Genomic DNA, 19,520 nt, shown 5'->3' with positions numbered 1-19,520 from the left:
AAATTGAATGGGCCTTCTTCGAAGTCTCTACGACCACCCCTTCCATAAAAACCTTATACGTTAAGAATGGACAGATTGCAAAACTTACATCCCTTGCCCTGGGGGCTGTGGGTGTTGGTCAATACCGGAGGCAGAATTATCGGACTATTTTGAACATAATGGCTATCTAAAAATTTTGATTGGATGCTTTGGGGGAAAAGAGGGTGGGGGGAAGGGTAGTTCCCCTTCGATCCCTTATCACTCTTAAAGGGCACTGGAACTTCCAAATTCCAATTAAATGAGCCCCTCTCCGAATTTTATAAGACCACACCTTCCATATGAAGTGCCTCTTGGAAAACAAATTAAGTATATCATAAAATATTGGAGCTATTCAAAATTTATTTATCCATTTATATTTGTACCTTTCTTATAATTGTTAATTTTAATTCCTGTTTGTTTTGGGTTTTATTTACGCTTTAATAGTAATTTTTAGTTATTTTGAGTTTGAACTATAACATGAATTAATATCTGCTGGCCTTGAGTTCATTATGGCTCTTTTCCTATCTTTAAAAACTTCTTTTTATGCAATTTTTTAAATTAATTTCCCTTCGTTTTGTTGACCTATTTAATTGCTGAATTGTATTATCATAGGAACTTATTTCTGCTGGTCTTAAATTAAATATGGCTCTTTACTTTTCTTTGAAAAACTTCTTTTTCGAAAAGTCTTTTAATTAATTTATGTCCACGTTCGTTTGCCAATATTTTTTATTGGTTAATATAACGAATATTTATTTAGTTTTTCATGTTTCTGGCGCATGAATGACACTCCCTCAATATTTTCCGACATTTTTACCGTAATACCTTTAGCATTTTGGAAAATCACAATTAAACATACCCACTATTCTCAATAACCAACCTTATATATAAACAACGGACCACTTATATAATTTACAACTTTCGCCCCTGGGTCTGGGGAGGTTTGTCATCCCCGGAGGCATAGTTATTTAACTTTTGACTATTTTACGCAAGATGGCTCTTCCAAATTTTCTTAAATAAATAAATGATCATCTGATAAATAAAATATTTAAAATCAATGAATCGATAGAGAATGCAGAACATTGACCTATAAAATTATTTTCAGAAAGCACTGAAATAATAACCAATCAATAGAATTAACGCCAGACTTGAGAACAATTATAGTAATTAAAAACTTATTTTATTTATGGCTTTCATAGCTATCCCTTTATTGCAGTTTTAAACAATTGGCTCTCAATTAATCCACAGCCCTTACGGGGACTGAGGGGATCTTTTCACAAGATACATTAAATTTCTTACCCTTCCAAGTAATTTAAATTAATTAATTTGTATTTTTCTTCTCTGATTCGTCGCAACTTACTTCAGACGAAGCATAAAGCTGTGTGGGTAACTTGGGGCTTAGGCTTCAACAAATCATTATTTTCATTTTGTACGAATTAGCGCAAGCGGCAGGCTTGTCTGAAAATTTTTTCTTACTGCTGGATCCCAATCTGTAATATCAATGTTTGAAAAATTGATAGAATAGATGATCTGAGTAATCTAAACACAATGAGAAGACAACTTTTAGAGCTAGTTTGCTGTATTTCCTATTCATTCCTAGCCATTAAGCTATTAAATACTCTGACATGGTGAATATACTAGCCCCCTAGGGCTTGGTCTTCCTTGTTTATTGAAACCAAAAGCATTTCTATGAATCTAAATACAAAGCATTTAATCAGACAAAAAGTACCAGCCGAGGGGGGGGCGTGTTCATAAAACATGGTAACCAGGTGACGCGTGCCAAGCCTGGCGGAAGTGTACCAAGTGTGATGTAAGCTGTGACAAGCATGGCTGAGATTTAAGGAACGCGTGATGTTTTAAGATGTAAAAAAGGTGGCAGAAAATGGGTGCCCCCTGGATAAAAACTATTAAGAACATATCAAAACCAACAGATTGTACCTCCTTGCTTTTTAAGGAATCAGCTGTTTTATATTTTGAATTTAAATCGGGTGAGCTCTTCTAATAAATAGAAGCTATAATATTTAATTAGGTGATGCACTTCCCCCACCCCAGGTTCTTATAATTGCGTAGCTCTCAAACTTATGAAACCACCGAAAATGTCTTATTGATTGGCAAGCCCAATATGAGAAAAGAAAAGTTCTTGAAAATCTTTGCTTTAAGATAAGATTTTTTAATCACACAATACAATGTTGATTCTTTTTATTCCCTATTACGACAAAAGATTTTTTAAGTGATGATAAAAATACCAAAAAAGAAACTAATTTTTTTAATTATCCCTTGTTGTATACATACATGCTGGTAGATTTGGCTTAGTAGATCGACCCATTAATAGGAATCAGTGTCGTAACCAGATCGTTGAAATAAACTGAAATGAGAGATGAAAGAAATGAAGAGATGAAATAAACTCTTTTGGTGTCTGTGCACCTTCTAACTTATAAAAAAAACAGACATTGTTAAAGTCCTTTTTAATGTCTGCAGAAGTATTTTTGGGACAAATTAAGTTTTGTCTAAATGCGTATTTCAGGGGATTTAAAGTGACTAACTGATTTAGCTTTTAGAATTAGACTGAAACACTGTGGTAGTCATACCTGTAAATTCAAAAACGAATGATCTGTTTCGTCAGACTTTTATTACTGATACCACAAAAGTATACCAAAGTAGTAAGCAGATTTGTTGATTTCTTCTAAAATCCAAAGAAAAACTACTATAAAGTTCTGTATGAGGGGCTTCTTGCTATCTTAGAAAGTAGCTGAGTTAGGTGAACAGAAATAGGTAAATTTTTACCAAATCTTATTAGGCTATTGACTTACAAATAAAGTGAATATACCACTCGATGCCCTTTTTATGCTCTTTCCAAATAGAGCCTAATAATCATTTTTATCGGAAATTAATTTTACCCCCACTCCTATATATACCAATTCAGGGTATATAGGCTATTTGCACATTAGGGTGGTGGGGGTAAATTTTAAACTTACCTCCCATTTACATCAGAAATAAAATTTACCCCCACCCCCCTAAAGTACAAATATATACCCTGAATTGTTATATATAGGGGTGGGGGTAAAATTCATTTTCAACAAAAATGATTATTAGGCCTATAGGCTATTTAAAAAGAGCATAAAAAAGGCATTGAGTGGTATGTTTGCTTTATTCATAAGTCAATGATATGATTTGGTAAAAATTTACCTAGAAATGAATTCAGGGCCTAAAGTAGGCTAGGCCTATGCCATGAGAAAGTTTATCAAGCTGCTGTCCTATCAAAGGTTAAAAGATTGTATAGATGACATTTTTATATAGGCTAAGTTTTGATAAAAACTCTCTTATTTTAGGTCTTCATTACCTCTGGTTTTGAAAATGTAATTCCTAAAATTTCAGCAGAATTTTGAGCCATATCAAAGCTTTTTGGGGTAAATATATAACTGTTTTGGGGACCATAACTGACTTACAGACAAGGTGAATCCTACTCTGGGCTGCTCAGTTGGTAAGTTTTTTTGCAGTTCATATTATTGACTTACAAATAAAGTAAGCAATGCCTCAATGCCTTTGTTTTATGCTCTTTCCAAATACAATAATAATTTTTTTCAGAAATGAATTTTACCCCACCCCTGTATAGACCTATTCAGGGTATATATTTGCACATTTGGGGGGGGGGGAAATTTAAACTTACCTCTCATTTATATCAGAAATAAAGTTTACCCCCACTTCCATAATGTGCAAATATATACCCTGATTTGGCATATATAGGGGTAGGGGTAAAATTCATTTCTGACAAAAATGATTATTATATTTAGAAAGAGCATAAGAAAAGGTGTTGAGTAGTAGGTTTACTTTATTTGTAAGTCAATAATATGAACTGGAAAAAAGTTACCACTCAGCAGGGGTTTCCTGAGGCTCATTTTATTGCGGGGGGGGGGCATTCTTCATAAATTCTACCAAATTGGATTCATGCCAAATTTTTAGCAGAAATCAAGAATTTTGCTAAATTTCAGCTTATTTTGCAAAATTTTGGCCTTTGGCAAAAATTTTACCAAATACCAACAAAGTTGGGGGAGGTGGCATGCCCCTCCCTGCCCACCCCTTGGGACACCCCTGCCACTCAGTTCCCTTTTGTAGGCCTCTCCCACCTGATGGTCCCATATATAGCCCTAATAATGTCTTTTTTTATTGTTTTAATCTGGTCATGTGTTAAAGCTCCTACATTAAACCAATTAGGCTATCTTCTAAGTCCAGAATTTATCTCCATCTTTGGTTGATTATTATATTTAGAAAGAGCATAAAAATGCATTAAGTAGTGTGTTCATTTTGTCCCTATGTCAGTTATAGCATCTTGCATATATTTACCTTTCTTGGTATTACTTTAGTGGTTAACCACTCTTAAAAGGAAGCATGTTAACAAAATAAAAGTAATGCCATTAAGTTCCTTATTGTTTGCTTTTTCCAAGTATCATGGTTGATGTTTTAACCATTGTGCCCTACACCCTTGATGGTGCAAGATATAGCTCTAGGATCTATGCAAAACTGAATGAAGACAAAGAATTTCTTAGGGTAACTAAGGGGGTTGAACCTTGAATATTTTGTTTGTTTTTTATTTCAATTGGGCTCATTCCACCATTTCAATATTATTTATTTAAAATACTTAATACATATGTAAATAACTTATATTTTTTCATATTTAAAAACATCTATTAGTTAAGACAATTATCATGGGAAGTAAAGTCTAATCTGGTTCTAGGTAAACCATGGTCCTGTATCTTGAACCAAGCTATATTGTACTTTCAACCCATTGTAAATATGAAATAAGATTTCAATAAAATTCAAGCTTATCTCAATACTAATGTGTTTATTACAATCAAAGAGTTACACTAACTTCATATTAACAGAATTTGCCTACTTAGGTTGCAACTTGAAATTTTAGTACTACTTAGATTAATAATTTATTAATTAAAATCCTTAACTCACTCCAAGCTGTAATTTAAAGTAACAATACCACTTTTGTTAATCTGTGAAAAATCTAACAGTCAAAATCTATTTTATCTTGAAATTTGACAAATCAACTCCAAATACCTTTCTTATCCACCAGTGCAAAGCAGGAATGACAACTTAAAAAGAACATCATTTTGTAAAATTCATAGGTCTTAGGGTCCTCTCATGTAAACTTTTGTAAATTAACATCTTTCTTGAGATATCTAACTTTATAGTAGTGTTTATCTTCAGCAGCATAGCAATTCACAGTTTTTTTTTTGTTTTTTTTTAACTTTTATTGAACAGAATAAAGCATCCAACATCAGTATCAGTACTTATTAACAATCAGCAACATAGTTAAGAAAAGAAGTTAGGTTAATCATAATGAAATATACCAAAATATGATGAAAATGCAATACTTCAGTAACTAAATTGTGGAAACTAAAACAGAATAGTGGAAAGCAGGCCACCCAAAATGTATTATATTAAATATCAAGCCTAACTACCTCTGTGTATCAAATATTTAATTAAAATATACCTGCATTGTAATTTTTATTTCACAAAAGAGTGAGCTAATTATAACCAAATGCAAGAGAAATACTGGTTTACTCAGATCAAACAAAGCAAACTTCTTGAGTGTATTCTGGATTGTTAATAAGTATCTCAGGATATTTTAGATTTGCAGTCTTAATCTGAGAGACCTTCATCTTCACATAAAATTTCTGGTCCATTGACAGCAGATTCTGAGGAGCGCTGGTAGGTTATCTTCTTTCTAAAATTTTAGACTTAAGTACTTTGTTTGGACCTTTGAAGATTTTGCTAACTTTTTGTGCTTCAATGTTTTTTGAGTGTCAGTCAAAATTAGAAATTTTCATTTTGGTCTTACCTTGTGAATTTTTTTTCTGAGTAGAACCTTGGGATGAGGCCAGATGTCTTCCAAGGACAAACAAGCACTGAGTGCTTACCATTTTGGGTGAAAATGAATATCAAACAGTTTATGGTAACGAACTGTAAGTAAGGAGCGACCCGGCTCAATGGTAACCGAAACTCTAAAAAAACGTAATTTTGATACCAATAGATACAACAAAAGAATCTAATTTTTATGCTGATTTCAAATATATAAGTTTCATCAAGTTTAGTCCTAACCATCAAATGTTACGCGCCTGAGAAAATTTGCCTGATTTTAAAAAAAGGGGGAAAGACCCCCTAAAAGATGTAGAACCTTAATGAAAATCATACCATCATATTCAGCGTATCAGAGAACCATACTGCAGAGGTTTCAAGCTCCTATCTACAAAAATGTGGAATTTTGCATTTTTTGCCAGAAGAAAGATCACAGATGCGTGTTTATTTGTTTGTTTGTTTTTTTTCCCCAGGGGCGATTGTATTGACCCAGTGGTCCTAGAATATCGTGGTAGGGCTCATTCGAACGGAAATTAAAAGTTCTAGTGCCCTTTTTAAGTGACCAAAAAAATGGAGGGCAACTAGGCCCCCTCCCATGCTCATTTTTTTTTCCCAAAGTCACCCAATCAAAATTTTGAGATAGCCATTTTGTTCAGCATGGTTGAAAATATGATAAATATGTCTTTTAGGATGACTTAATCCCCCAAAGTCCCCAGGGGGAGGGCTGAAAGTTATAAACTTTACCCAATGTTAACATATAGTATTGGTTGTTGGGAAGTATACATATGTTTTCAGAGGGGATTTTTTCTGGTAGTGGGGGGGGGGAGTGGATCGGGGGTTATGTGGGAGGATCTTACCATGAAGGAAGTTTTCATGGGAGAAGAGACATTGCTATGAAGGGGGCGCCAGATTTCCCAGCATTTTTTAAATAAAGATCAGAAATTATATATATAAAAAACAAGTTTTTTAACTGAAAGTAAGGAGCAACATCAAAACTTAAAACAACAGAAAACATTGCGTATATGATTGGGTTCATCCCCTAGTCAATACCTTGCTCTTTAAGCCAAAGATTATTTAGTACTTTCATAAGAGCTATTTATTCTAATTAATGGTATTTGTGATTAAGGGGTCATTTTTAAAGAATTGGAACAAAATTCGAACTTTAGTTTAAAGAGCAAGGTATTGACTAGGGGGCGAATCCTCTAATATACATATTAAAAATATAAGAATATAGAGGTTCATTACGTAAGTTAATTCGTAAGTTACGTATATTTAATACTAATAAAAACGTTACTAAATAAAATTAAACAGGTTTTGAGAAAGCCATTTAACCAAATAAAAGTAAAATTAATATTCAATTTTTTTTTATTATTATTCATGTATGGTGAGCCAAAATCAAAACCTGCATTAATTCAAAAATGTTCAAAAAGTAAATAAAAAAAAACAAGTTTTTTTTAACTGAAAGTAAGGAGCGACATTAAAACTTAAAACGAACAGAAATTATTACGTATATGAAGGGGGCTGTCCCCTCCTCAACGCCTCGCTCTTTATGCTAAAGTTTGACTTTCTCACAACTCTATTTTTTTTTAAACAATGAAAAACTTTAGTGTAAAGAGCAAGGCATTGAGGAGGAGACAGCCCCTTTCATATACAGAATAATTTCTGTTCGTTTTAAGTTTTAACGTCGTTCCTTACTTTCAGTTAAAAAAACTTGTTTTTTTTTTATTTAATTCTATAAAAGAATAAGGCACCTGCAGTATGCAAAGAACTCGTATTTTTCCCAGGGTGGTTGTGACAAACCTGTGGTGACGTCATGACATCAAGAAGGGGCTTACGTCTACGGTTAGAAGACAAGCAACATTGAGAATCCATATATATAGAAGCCTACCGCGTGCTAAGTGCTGGGCCCTGGTGGCGAAGCCGCCTCCCGGTACCATATATATATATATATATATATATATATATATATATATATATATATTTTTATTCAACATCAAAGTTTCAAAACTAGCATCAAAGTAACAATATCAAAATAAGAAAGTATCAAAGTAAAGAATGTATCAAAGTAAAGAAAAGTATCAAAGCAAATAAAGTATCAAAGTAACAATAAGCAACTTGCGAAACTTATAGCCCTTGCCATGTAAATCAAAGTTGCCTCGTAAATCATTAAATCCAAGTATCAAAGTAAACAAAGTAACAAAAAGCAACTTGCATAACTCACAGACCTTTCCCCGGGGGGCGGGGAGGGAGATCAGCCCCGGAAGTATAATTATTTAGACTTTAATGATTTTGAACAAAATGACTATCTCAAAATTTTAACCGATATGCTTTTGGGGGAAAAGGTGTGGGGGCTAGTTGTCCTTTGATTACTTTTGACTCTTAAAAACAGCACTAGAAGTTTCAATTTCCAATCGAATGAGCCCCATTCAAAGTTAATACGACCACTCCTTCCACAAAAATCTTATATGTTGACAATGGGCAACTTGCATAAGTTACATCCCTTGTCCCGGGGGCTTTGGGGGATTTTTCCATCCTCAAGTTACAGTTATATGAATGTTGGACGATTTAGAACAAAATGGGTATTTTAAAATTTTGACCGTATGCATTTGGGGGAAAAGGGTATTAGGCAGGGGGCGGGGGGGGGTTATACTTCGATCACTTTTGACTCTTAAAAAGAACACAACATATTTCTATTTCCAATTGATTGAGCCTCCTCCAAAGTTTATATGACCGCTCCCCCCCATAAAAATTTTATATGTTAATGATGGGCAACTAGCATAAATAATAGCCCTTGCCACGACGCCGAGGAGGCTATATCAAACCCGGAACCATAATTATTTGGTATTTGGACGATTTTGCACAAAAAGACTATCACAAAATTTTGATCGAAAGCATTGAGAGGAAAAGGGCGTAGGGGGGCTGGTAGCCATCCGATCACCCTTGAATTTTGAAAAGGAAGCAAGAACTAGCAATTTTAAATTGAATGGGCCTTCTTCAAAGTCTCTACGACCACCCCTTCCATAAAAACCTTATACGTTAAGAATGGACAGATTGCAAAACTTACATCCCTTGCCCTGGGGGCTGTGGGTGTTGGTCAATACCGGAGGCAGAATTATCGGACTATTTTGAACATAATGGCTATCTAAAATTTTTGTTTGGATGCTTTTGGGGAAAAGTGGGTGGGGGGAAGGGTAGTTCCCCTTCGATCCCTTATCACTCTTAAAGGGCACTGGAACTTCCAAATTCCAATTAAATGAGCCCCTCTCCGAATTTTATAAGACCACACCTTCCATATGAAGTGCCTCTTGGAAAAAAAATTAAGTATATCATAAAATATTGGAGCTATTCAAAATTTATTTATCCATTTATATTTGTACCTTTTTTATAATTGTTAATTTTAATTCCTGTTTGTTTTGGGTTTTATTTACGCTTTAATAGTAATTTTTAGTTATTTTGAGTTTGAACTATAACATGAATTAATATCTGCTGGCCTTGAGTTCATTATGGCTCTTTTCCTATCTTTAAAAACTTCTTTTTATGCAATTTTTTAAATTAATTTCTCTTCGTTTTGTTGACCTGTTTAATTGCTGAATTGTATTATCATAGGAACTTATTTCTGCTGGTCTTAAATTAAATATGGCTCTTTACTTTTCTTTGAAAAACTTCTTTTTCGAAAAGTCTTTTAATTAATTTATGTCCACGTTCGTTTGCCAATATTTTTTATTGGTTAATATAACGAATATTTATTTAGATTTTCATGTTTCTGGCGCATGAATGACACTCCCTCAATATTTTCCGACAGTTTTACCGTAATACCTTTAGCATTTTGGAAAATCACGATTAAACATACCCACTATTCTCAATAACCAACCTTATATATAAACAACGGACCACTTATATAATTTACAACTTTCGCCCCTGGGTCTGAGGAGGTTTGTCATCCCCGGAGGCATAGTTATTTAACTTTTGACTATTTTACACAAGATGGCTCTTCCAAATTTTCTTAAATAAATAAATGATCATCTGATAAATAAAATATTTAAAATCAATGAATCGACAGAGAATGCAGAACATTGACCTATAAAATTATTTTCAGAAAGCACTGAAATAATAACCAATCAATAGAATCAACGCCAGACTTGAGAACAATTATAGTAATTAAAAACTTATTTTATTTATGGCTTTCATAGCTATCCCTTTATTGCAGTTTTAAACAATTGGCTCTCAATTAATTCACAGCCCTTACGGGGACTGAGGGGATCTTTTCACAAGATACATTAAATTTCTTACCCTTCCAAGTAATTTAAATTAATTAATTTGTATTTTTCTTCTCTGATTCGTCGCAACTTACTTCAGACGAAGCATAAAGCTGTGTGGGTAACTTGGGGCTTAGGCTTCAGCAAATCATTATTTTCATTTTGTACGAATTAGCGCAAGCGGCAAGCTTGTCTGAAAATTTTTTCTTACTGCTGGATCCCAATCTGTAATATCAATGTTTGAAAAATTGATAGAATAGATGATCTGAGTAATCTAAACACAATGAGAAGACAACTTTTAGAGCTAGTTTGCTGTATTTCCTATTCATTCCTAGCCATTAAGCTATTAAATACTCTGACATGGTGAATATACTAGCCCCCTAGGGCTTGGTCTTCCTTGTTTATTGAAACCAAAAGCATTTCTATGAATCTAAATACAAAGCATTTAATCAGACAAAAAGTACCAGCCGAGGGGGGGGGCGTTTTGAGAAATCAAGGTAACCAGGTGACGCGTGCCAAGCCTGGCGGAAGTGTACCAAGTGTGATGTAAGCTGTGACAAGCATGGCTGAGATTTAAGGAACGCGTGATGTTTTAAGATGTAAAAAAGGTGGCAGAAAATGGGCGCCCCCTGGATAAAAACTTGATTAAAAAAACTTGTTTTTTTTATTTAATTCTATAAAAGAATAAGGCACCTGCAGTATGCAAAGAACTCGTATTTTTCCCAGGGTGGTTGTGACAAACCTGTGGTGACGTCATGACATCAAGAAGAGGGTTACGTCTACGGTTAGAAGACAAGCAACATTGAGAATCCATATATATAGAAGCCTACCGCGTGCTAAGTGCTGGGGCCTGGTGGCGAAGCCGCCTCCCGGTACCATATATATATATATATAATAATAATTTATTTTTGACCCACTAACATTATAAAAAAGTGGAGTAACAAAAGAAAATAAAAGGAAAAGACATACAAAGCACATGCAAAACAATATCAATATATATATATATATATATATATATATATATATAAATATATATTTAAGTACAATGTTCAATAGATATTAATTGCAATGTGACGATATTAATTATAGTAGCTACTGTTAATAACGTCATTTTTATTTTTGACAGCAGATAAAAGTGTTTTTGGCGTTTTTTTTATTCTTTGTCAGACCTTGATAAGGCTTGACTTTGATAAGACTGCTTAATGATTAATGCTTTTAAGAATTTTTAGTTTAGCAAGTCTTGGTATATCAGTGAGCAGGAATTTATCAATATATATATACTGTGAGGTGATTCCTTTGAACTAGTTTTTCTATTGGCGGATTGCTACTGTTTTTTTAATGTATTCGTAGTTCCATCAACAACGATGATTTTCTACTAGTCTCCACAATTACGATTTCTCGAGCAGATCCAGTCTTCTTAAGGGGGACATCATACTTTAGCTGTAAACTCTATCTATAGGATTTCTCTACTGGGGGAGAGAGACAATAATCACCTATACCTTTAGCTTGCCTGTATCTATGGAATTTCATGCGTAAATTCTTAAACTGAGCAATATTTCGATTTGTCCAATGCTTTGTAATCACCAGACTTGTTGATATGTTGTGTTCTGAGACGGTGGACTTTAATAATCTACAGGCATAATTATGACACAGCAGAGTGTTATTCAAAATTCAGCCAATTGCAGAATTGACACGTACAGATCCACTGACCATAAGTCACCATCTAATCATCATCTTCTAATTATTTTTAGTAATAAGGTTTGCATGACAAATTACCTTTAACCTTGGAAACCCTTTTCTTTTGAAAAATATTAATATCAATATTTCCTTAGTAATAACTGATCTTTCTTTTATAATGTTGTCTTATAATGTGCCTTTTTGTATTTTAATGGGTTATGTTTTAATTTATAATATCTTTCTTATAAATATTATAGCAATATTTTCTTTGTTCAAGCATACCATCTTACCATTAAAACCATCGATTTTAGTTAGCCTGAATCCAAACCGAATCCAAAACGAGTGGAGCTTAAATAGAATGTGCAAATCGAGCTTGAAACGAACAAAAATCGCTAAAAAAACAATAAGTTGGATATTGCCTCCTTTTTCAAACAGTTCGGGGTAACGAACTGTAAGTAAGGAGCAACCTGGCTCAATGGTAACCAAAACTGTAGAAAACGGAATTTTGATACCAATAGATACATCAAAAGAATCAAATTTTAATGTTGATTTCAAATATATAGTTTTCATCAAGTTTAGTCCTGCTCATTAAAATTTACGTGCCTGAGAAAATTTGGCTGATTTTCAAAAAAAGGGGGAAAGACCCCCTAAAATTTATATTACCTTAATGAAAATCACACCATCATATTTAGCGTATCAGAGAACCCAACTGCGGAGGTTTCAAGCTCCTATCTACAAAATTGTGGTATTTTGCATTTTTTGCCAGAAGAAAGATCATGGATGCGTGTTTATTTGTTTGTTTGTTTGTTGTTTTTTTGTTTTTTTCCCCAGGGGTTATCGTATTGACCCAGTGGTCCTAGAATATCGTGAGAGGGCTCTTTCGAACGGAAATTAAAAGTTCTAGTGCTCTTTTTAAGTGACCAAAAAAAATGGAGGGCAACTAGGCCCCCTCCCACGCTCATTTTTTTCCCAAAGTCACCCGATCAAAATTTTGAGATAGCCATTTTGTTCAGCATGGTTTAAAATATGATAAATATGTCTTTAGGATGACTTAATCCGCCGAAGTCCCCAGGGGGAGGGCTGAAAGTTATGAACTTTACCCAATGTTAACATATAGTATTGGTTATTGGGAAGTATACATACGTTTTCAGAGGGGATTTTTTCTGGTAGTGGGGGGGGAGTGGATCGGGGGTTATGTGGGAGGATCTTACCATGAAGGAAGTTTTCATGGGAGAAGAGACATTGCTATGAAGGGGGCGCCGGATTTCCCTGCATTTTTAAAATAAAGATCAGAAATTATATATAAAAAAAATAAGTTTTTTAACTGAAAGTAAGGAGCGACATCAAAACTTAAAACGACAGAAAACATTGCGTATATGATTGGGTTCATCCCCTAGTCAATACCTTGCTCTTTAAGCCAAAGATTATTTAGTACTTTCATAAGAGCTATTTATTCTAATTAACGGTATTTGTGATTAGGGGGTCATTTTTAAAGAATTGGAATAGAATTCGAACTTTATCTTAAAGAGCAAGGTATTGACTAGGGGGTGAACCATCTAATATACGTATTAAAAATATAAGAATATAGAGGTTTGTTACGTAAGTTAATTCGTAAGTTATGTATATTTAATACTAATAAAAACGTTTCTAAATAAAATTATAACAGGTTTCGAGAAAGCTATTTAACCAAATAAAAGTAAAATTAATGTTCAATTTTTTTTTTATTATTCATGTACGGTGAGCCAAAATCAAAACCTGCATTAATTCAAAAGCGTTCAAAAATTAAATAAAAAAAAACTGTATTTTTTAACTAAAAGTAAGGAACGACGTTAAAACTTAAAACGAACAGAAATTATTCCGTACATGAAAGGGGCTGTCCCTTCCTCAACGCCTCGCTCCTTACGCTAAAGTTTGACTTTCTCACAACTCTATTTTTTTTTAACAATGAAAAACTTTAGCGTAAAGAGCGAGGCGTTGAGGAGGGGACATCCCCTTTCATATATGGAATAATCTCTGTTCGTTTTAAGTTTTAACGTCGTTCCTTACCTTCAGTTAAACAAACTTGTTTTTTTTTTTATTTAATTTATAAAGGAAGGAGATGGACTGGCTACATTGTTTGATGTTGAGGGCCTAACAAAGAATCCTGCTGACTGTTGCAGTCTGTATGCAGACTATTCATATACAGACTGTTAAATGAGATTAGTGTTCTTGGACTTTGTCAAGGCTGTTCATTGTTTGGAGCTAACATTGGTTTTGCTTTCTAAATTGTTCACAAGGTGATCTGTAACATTAGAAGGTAAAAACTTGTTATCAGGAAATATATCTTCATTCAGTGGATGTATTTCTGATTTTCTAAACCCTCTGAGGCTCCCAGACATGGAGCTGAAATGTTCATATTTTGTTATTATTTAAGGTTTTGTTGTGTTTTTTGTGTGTGTTTTTGTTCTACTGCTTTATTCAAATTAAATCAATTTTTTGCTCAAAAATCTTTTGTAAATGGAAAAGCAGTATGGTGTAAGAAATTATTTATATCATCACCAAAAGCCCAATGTTCTTATTTCTAACATATTTCTCTCTTAAATTGCTTGTTTTTTTTCCGAAGTTATGTTGCAAATAGGCAAATTTTAAACAAAGATTTTCTTAATGTGTCTGCCTATTTGCATAAATTGAACCTCAATTATACTTTTTACACAGAAATTTACCCAAGAGATGGAAATAGGTTTCTAAAAAAGAAAGAATTATTTTTTTGTTCTTCTAATAACTCTTAAAGTGTATTTTAATTGATGATCTTATGCTAGCTGTTTGCAAACTATATTGGTAATAAAAACTCTGTTTTTTAAATACAAATTTGGAGCAATTTGGTAATAATTCACAGAATTGTAAATTAAGAATTTATACTTTACATTAATCCTACTTTTCTTTTACTCTCCATTCATGATCACTCAATTTTAATGTATATTAATCACTTACTTACTTAATCCTCATGCCAGGGTGGTGTTGAGAGCGTTGTCAGCCTTCTTCACATTGAGAATTCAGCAGAAAGGGCCTCTGAATCTGACAGTAGAATTCCAGCCTGCTCCAGGAATGTCCAAGACTCATTTTGCCAGAATTTGGGCCTTCTTCTTGGATGTTTCCAGCCGCTAGTCTTTGGGTCAAAGTCATAAAGAATCCACGCCAGAGTGTTGGCAGGCACCACCAGAAGATGCCAAAACCAGTGAAGTGTCCACTGGACAACCTGGTGTAAAAAGAGTGACTGGTAAGTCATAATTCACAGGTGGTCATTGTTGATGAAGTCTTTCCATCAGATTCCTCCAATTCCCCAGGACCGCTTTAATTGAAAAATAGTGAGACAGTGCTGAAGTTACAGGCCAAGTCAGCTTTTTACTGTAGGACAAACAAACTGAGGCTCTAAGGATCTTCATTTTGGAAGCTTGTTTGATCATTGGTTTCTTCCAAACATGGCTCAGCCTACCAAAGACGACAGAGGCCTTGACTAAGTGGATAAATAAACTTCATGGTCAATGCAGCCATCCAAATATATAGTAGAACCAAGGTTACTGAAATGGTCAACCACTTTGATTTTGTTTCCAGCAATTGAGTAATTTGATTTGTTGCGTTCAGACTTTGGCTGCACTACCATGACTTTGCTCTTGAGGTATTCTCCAGTTATGGTTATTTCTAGGTCTATATATTGTGTACAGATAAACGAAGGTGGTCAGACACATTTTAATATTTTAGGGATTGGTGTAGTACTTAACGAAAATTGTATCCAAGCACACATATTCAAATTTTCAAAAGTATGCCTGAGGTAGGAGGTTGTTTCAGGCATTTTGCTTGTAAAGAAATCTCTTAAACAAACAGGTAGTTTAAATTTTTGAGAAATAAATTTCCAGCCTCAGCTAATGTAGCCTAATTCTTTTTTTTCGTTTTAATATATGGATTATTGTTTTGTTTTAGTTTCTTTGAAGCAATAATGGCAACACTGACTTTTACAATTTCACTGGCAACTCTGCTATTTTCCTGTGTACAAATGTCAAAATCAATTGACTATAATGAAGATTTTATTGATCCTTTTGACATGGGTAGTTACAGCCCAAGTATGAAATATAGAGAACATAACAAAGTTAAAAGACTGGAAAGAAAGCCAAAGAATTATTTTACTGAAGAATTTCCTGGTAATGAAGTGATAGAAGTAATTGAGAAGAAGGAAGCATGGACAGTGTGTAGTGACTGTGGAGTTGTTACCAAGGAAAATGAAATTGCTATTTTTGATAATAAAGATATTTTTAAGAAGAGCATAGAGGAGGAAGAGAATATTGCTAGAACTTACATGAGAAGAACTGTTATTTCTTTGTTAGAAGCAATGAATTTGAAGGTAGTAATTCTATCAAGGCTGATTTTATTATGTAACTTTAATTTAGGTAAAATTGTAATTTGATCTGAATTTAATTTTGATTATTAATTGCAATTAGTAATTTAACCTAAATAGTAATTTTAATTTAGTTTTATTTATTAACTGTAGCTTTTAAATTTTTTTTTAGCAATGTTTAGTAATTTTATTTAAGAAATTTAATTCTTCATTTGCAAAGGGTTAAGATTTTACAGTGCAAAGCTTTTCTTCTTTTTTTTCTGAATCTTTTATTTAGAAACTAATTGATATTTAAAAAGCTAATAGGATTTTTGAACTCGAATTTCTTAGACATTCGAATTTTAAGATGAATAAATATGATCTTAAAAAAGGGGGAAAGATTATTTTCCTATATTTCCATAGTAAAAGGTATTCTTCAATTACATTGTTTTCAGTAGCATCAGTTGGGGGGAGGGGCTTTGCTTCTCTGCATTTTTTGCTCTCACCCCCTAGATTTGCCTTTTACCCCCCAAAAATACCTTTTCTTAGGTATTTTCATTGAAAAATAGCAGTTTTGTTAATTTTTTCAAAAAAAACTTGTCAGCCCCCCCCCCCTAAATTTTCGGGAACTGATTGTTTTATGTCCCTGACGCATTTTTGCAAGGCAATCACATTATTCTATAAGGATCTGCAAGAAAACGAACTTCTGAAGAGGTTAATAATATCACTGTATTAAATTGGAAGTATTAAAAATAGGTAGACTTTTTAATAAGAAACTGAACTTTGAAAGAAACAACAACAAAATTTATGTCGGCAAAATTATGTCGGCTTCACATCTGGAAGCCTTTATCAACTGAAGGAAAGAGGAAAGCATATAAGAAGAAGAACTAGCATAAACAGATGCTATACATTAAAAAAAAAGAGACACAAATAAAATGAAATAAACACATTTGATGAATTTTAATTAGGCCTACTGTTCTTAAAACAATTCTAATGTGATACGCACAAACACAAGACAGGGTGCTTTCTTTCTCTCTCTCTTCTCTCTCTCTCTCTCTCTCGCTCTCTCTCTCTCTCTCTCTCTCTCTCTCTCTCTCTCTCTCCCGCTCTCTCTCTCCCCCCCCTCTCTCTCTCTCTCTCTCTCTCTCTCTCTCTCTCTCTCTCTCTCTCTCTCTCTCTCTCTCTCTCTCTCTCTCTCTCTCTCTCTCTTTCATAAGGGTTTACAGATTTTCAGATATTAGCGTGCTTTCTTCAAAATTTTCGTGCACAAGTGATCAAACAGTTAATGGTAGCAAACTGTAATTAAGGAGCAACTCCCAGTTGTAACCAACTTTCGAAAAAAGGGAAAACACCCCCAAAAAGTCAAGTGATCTAAATGAAATTTACACCATCAGATTTAGAATATCAGAGAACCCTATTGTACAATTTTCAAGCTTTTTTCTACAATAATATGGAATTTCGCTTTTTTTTTTCCAGAAGAAATGATCACAGATACGTGTTTGTTTATTCTTCATTTCTTTTCTGTTTTCCCCAGGGGTGATCGTATCGAACTATGAGTTGTAGAAGATTAGGAGAGGACTCATTCGAACAGAAATTGAAAGTTCTTGTCCCCTTATTCAGTGACCATGATTGTACCACAGGAAAGTGACGTTTTCTGCCATTTTGTAGCCTAAACTACGATTTTGCTCCAAAGTTGCTATTAATTGAGAATTCTGACATAGCCAGTCAAATTATGAGTATTAAAAATGTTCGTGTAAGGTAAATGGTAAACATTTTCCGGAATTAATGTATGGAATTCTTTTTGTCTTACCCTTTTTTCGGCTTCTCTATTGTATGTGTGCAGGGAGAATTGTCTGTGGGAAATTTTCTGGGGTGAATTTTAGATAATTTTGGAGACCACACTGCCTTTCCATGACGATAAATAAATAAACGTAACTCTATCTACGATAATTTATTAAAATTTGATAGAGTAAAGTTCAATTCACCCAATGTAGGTAACCTGTCCAAGTGTTAGTTCATTCAATGTTAATGAACTGGTTCCAAGAAGGTCAAAGAGACTAGCTTCCGCTTCTGCTTTGAAAAGAATTAGATTATTAGACAATATATAGTTTTATTTTATGTCGTATAGAAACTATTGTTTTAGTTTAGTTTTACTACTGATCACAGTCACTGCATATGTGACCGAAATGTCTAGTATTTTTTGTGAAATCTTATGACTGTTTGTGCAAATCACTGTCTATTAAAAGGATATGATCCCAGTTTGAACTTTTATTTATTTATCGGGATGAATTTTAATCATAGAGCAAATTTTCCACTGGAGGAATCTTCTGTGGGGAGGGGGGGGGGCTTTCCACAGAGGGCGGATATTCAGGTATGATTTACAAAGATAATCAGGAATTAAATTAAAAGAAAAAACAATGTTTTTTTTACTTAAGACGAACAGAAATTATTCCGTATATGAGGGAGCTGACCCCACTCTACCCCTTGCTCATTACGCCAAAGTTTTTTTTTTAGCGCTCTAAAAAAACTTCTTATTCCAATTCAATGGCCCTTGTATTGCAGCAGTCGTCCTTAAAGAGTTGGAAAGGCTCAAACTTTACCGTAAATAGCGAGGGGCAGCCCTCCTCATATACGGAATAATTTATGCTCATTTTAAGTTTTAATGTTGCTTCTTACTTTCAGTTGAAAAAAACTTGTTCTTTTTATTTGAATAAACTGTAGGGACAAGTTGTGTTGCGGTGATTTTTGGGTGAGAATTGATAGCATTTGAAGGTGAAAACTATCTTAAAAAAGAGCTATAGGAACGACTTATTTACTTTCCCCACGATTAGTTCGCACGATTATTCGTAGCATTAACTTTAGTGACTTGTAGAAAAAAAAAATCGAAAAGGTATTACAATATCTTAATACCCTACCCGTTAAATCTTTTTTCCTTTCTTATATCTTGTGTTTGCATGGTTTAGAGTGCTTAAACAAAAATACACATCTTGCTTTTTCGAAATTTTACAGTAATATGAAAGTGAAGTTTCTAAGAATTGTCCAGAAACTTTTTTTGTTAAAAAAGTTAAAAGTATAAAAGACAAAAAATTATAAAAAATACCTCGAGCTGAACATTCATGTTAATTTTTATTAAGTAATAGGCTACATCGAATTTCGTCAGGTGACTTTGACACTAGAGGTAGCCTACTGCTCTGAAACATTTTTTTTGTATTCTGCAAATGACTGGTCTCCTCTACCTTCTATGAAGTAAATATGCTTCGGTAAATTTGCAATGGTGCTGATGCACCACTGATTCCATAACTTCTCCATCTGTATAACTATTTGCTTCTGTAAATGTGTGCAGATCTGCAAGTGCCCTT

At 33.7% G+C, this 19,520-nt stretch overlaps 1 protein-coding gene across 4 annotated transcripts in view; it reads left to right on the top strand.

The window, feature by feature from the left end:
* Positions 1-2,612: 2,612 nt before the first annotated feature.
* LOC148946555 (uncharacterized) overlaps positions 2,613-19,520 on the top strand; it is a 63,702-nt gene continuing 46,794 nt past the window's right edge. Inside the window, exons 1-3 of one of the 4 annotated variants that reach the window (XM_089097438.1) lie at positions 2,621-2,675; positions 5,655-5,733; positions 15,771-16,188. In XM_089097438.1, the coding sequence (XP_088953564.1) occupies positions 15,787-16,188 (402 nt within the window). In that variant the 5' untranslated portion in view covers positions 2,621-2,675; positions 5,655-5,733; positions 15,771-15,786. Of the gene's footprint in view, positions 2,676-5,644; positions 5,734-11,326; positions 11,424-15,770; positions 16,189-19,520 lie in introns of those variants that run through there. The other 3 variants (XM_089097439.1, XM_089097437.1, XM_089097440.1) reach the window with 3 other exon arrangements.

This window comes from Artemia sp. Qi Xiang Cuo, chromosome 11, assembly GCF_049724085.1.
Source record: "Artemia sp. Qi Xiang Cuo chromosome 11, ASM4972408v1, whole genome shotgun sequence".
Taxonomy (NCBI): Eukaryota; Metazoa; Arthropoda; class Branchiopoda; order Anostraca; family Artemiidae; genus Artemia; species Artemia sp. Qi Xiang Cuo.
This window is presented reverse-complemented; position numbering and strand designations above follow the sequence as displayed.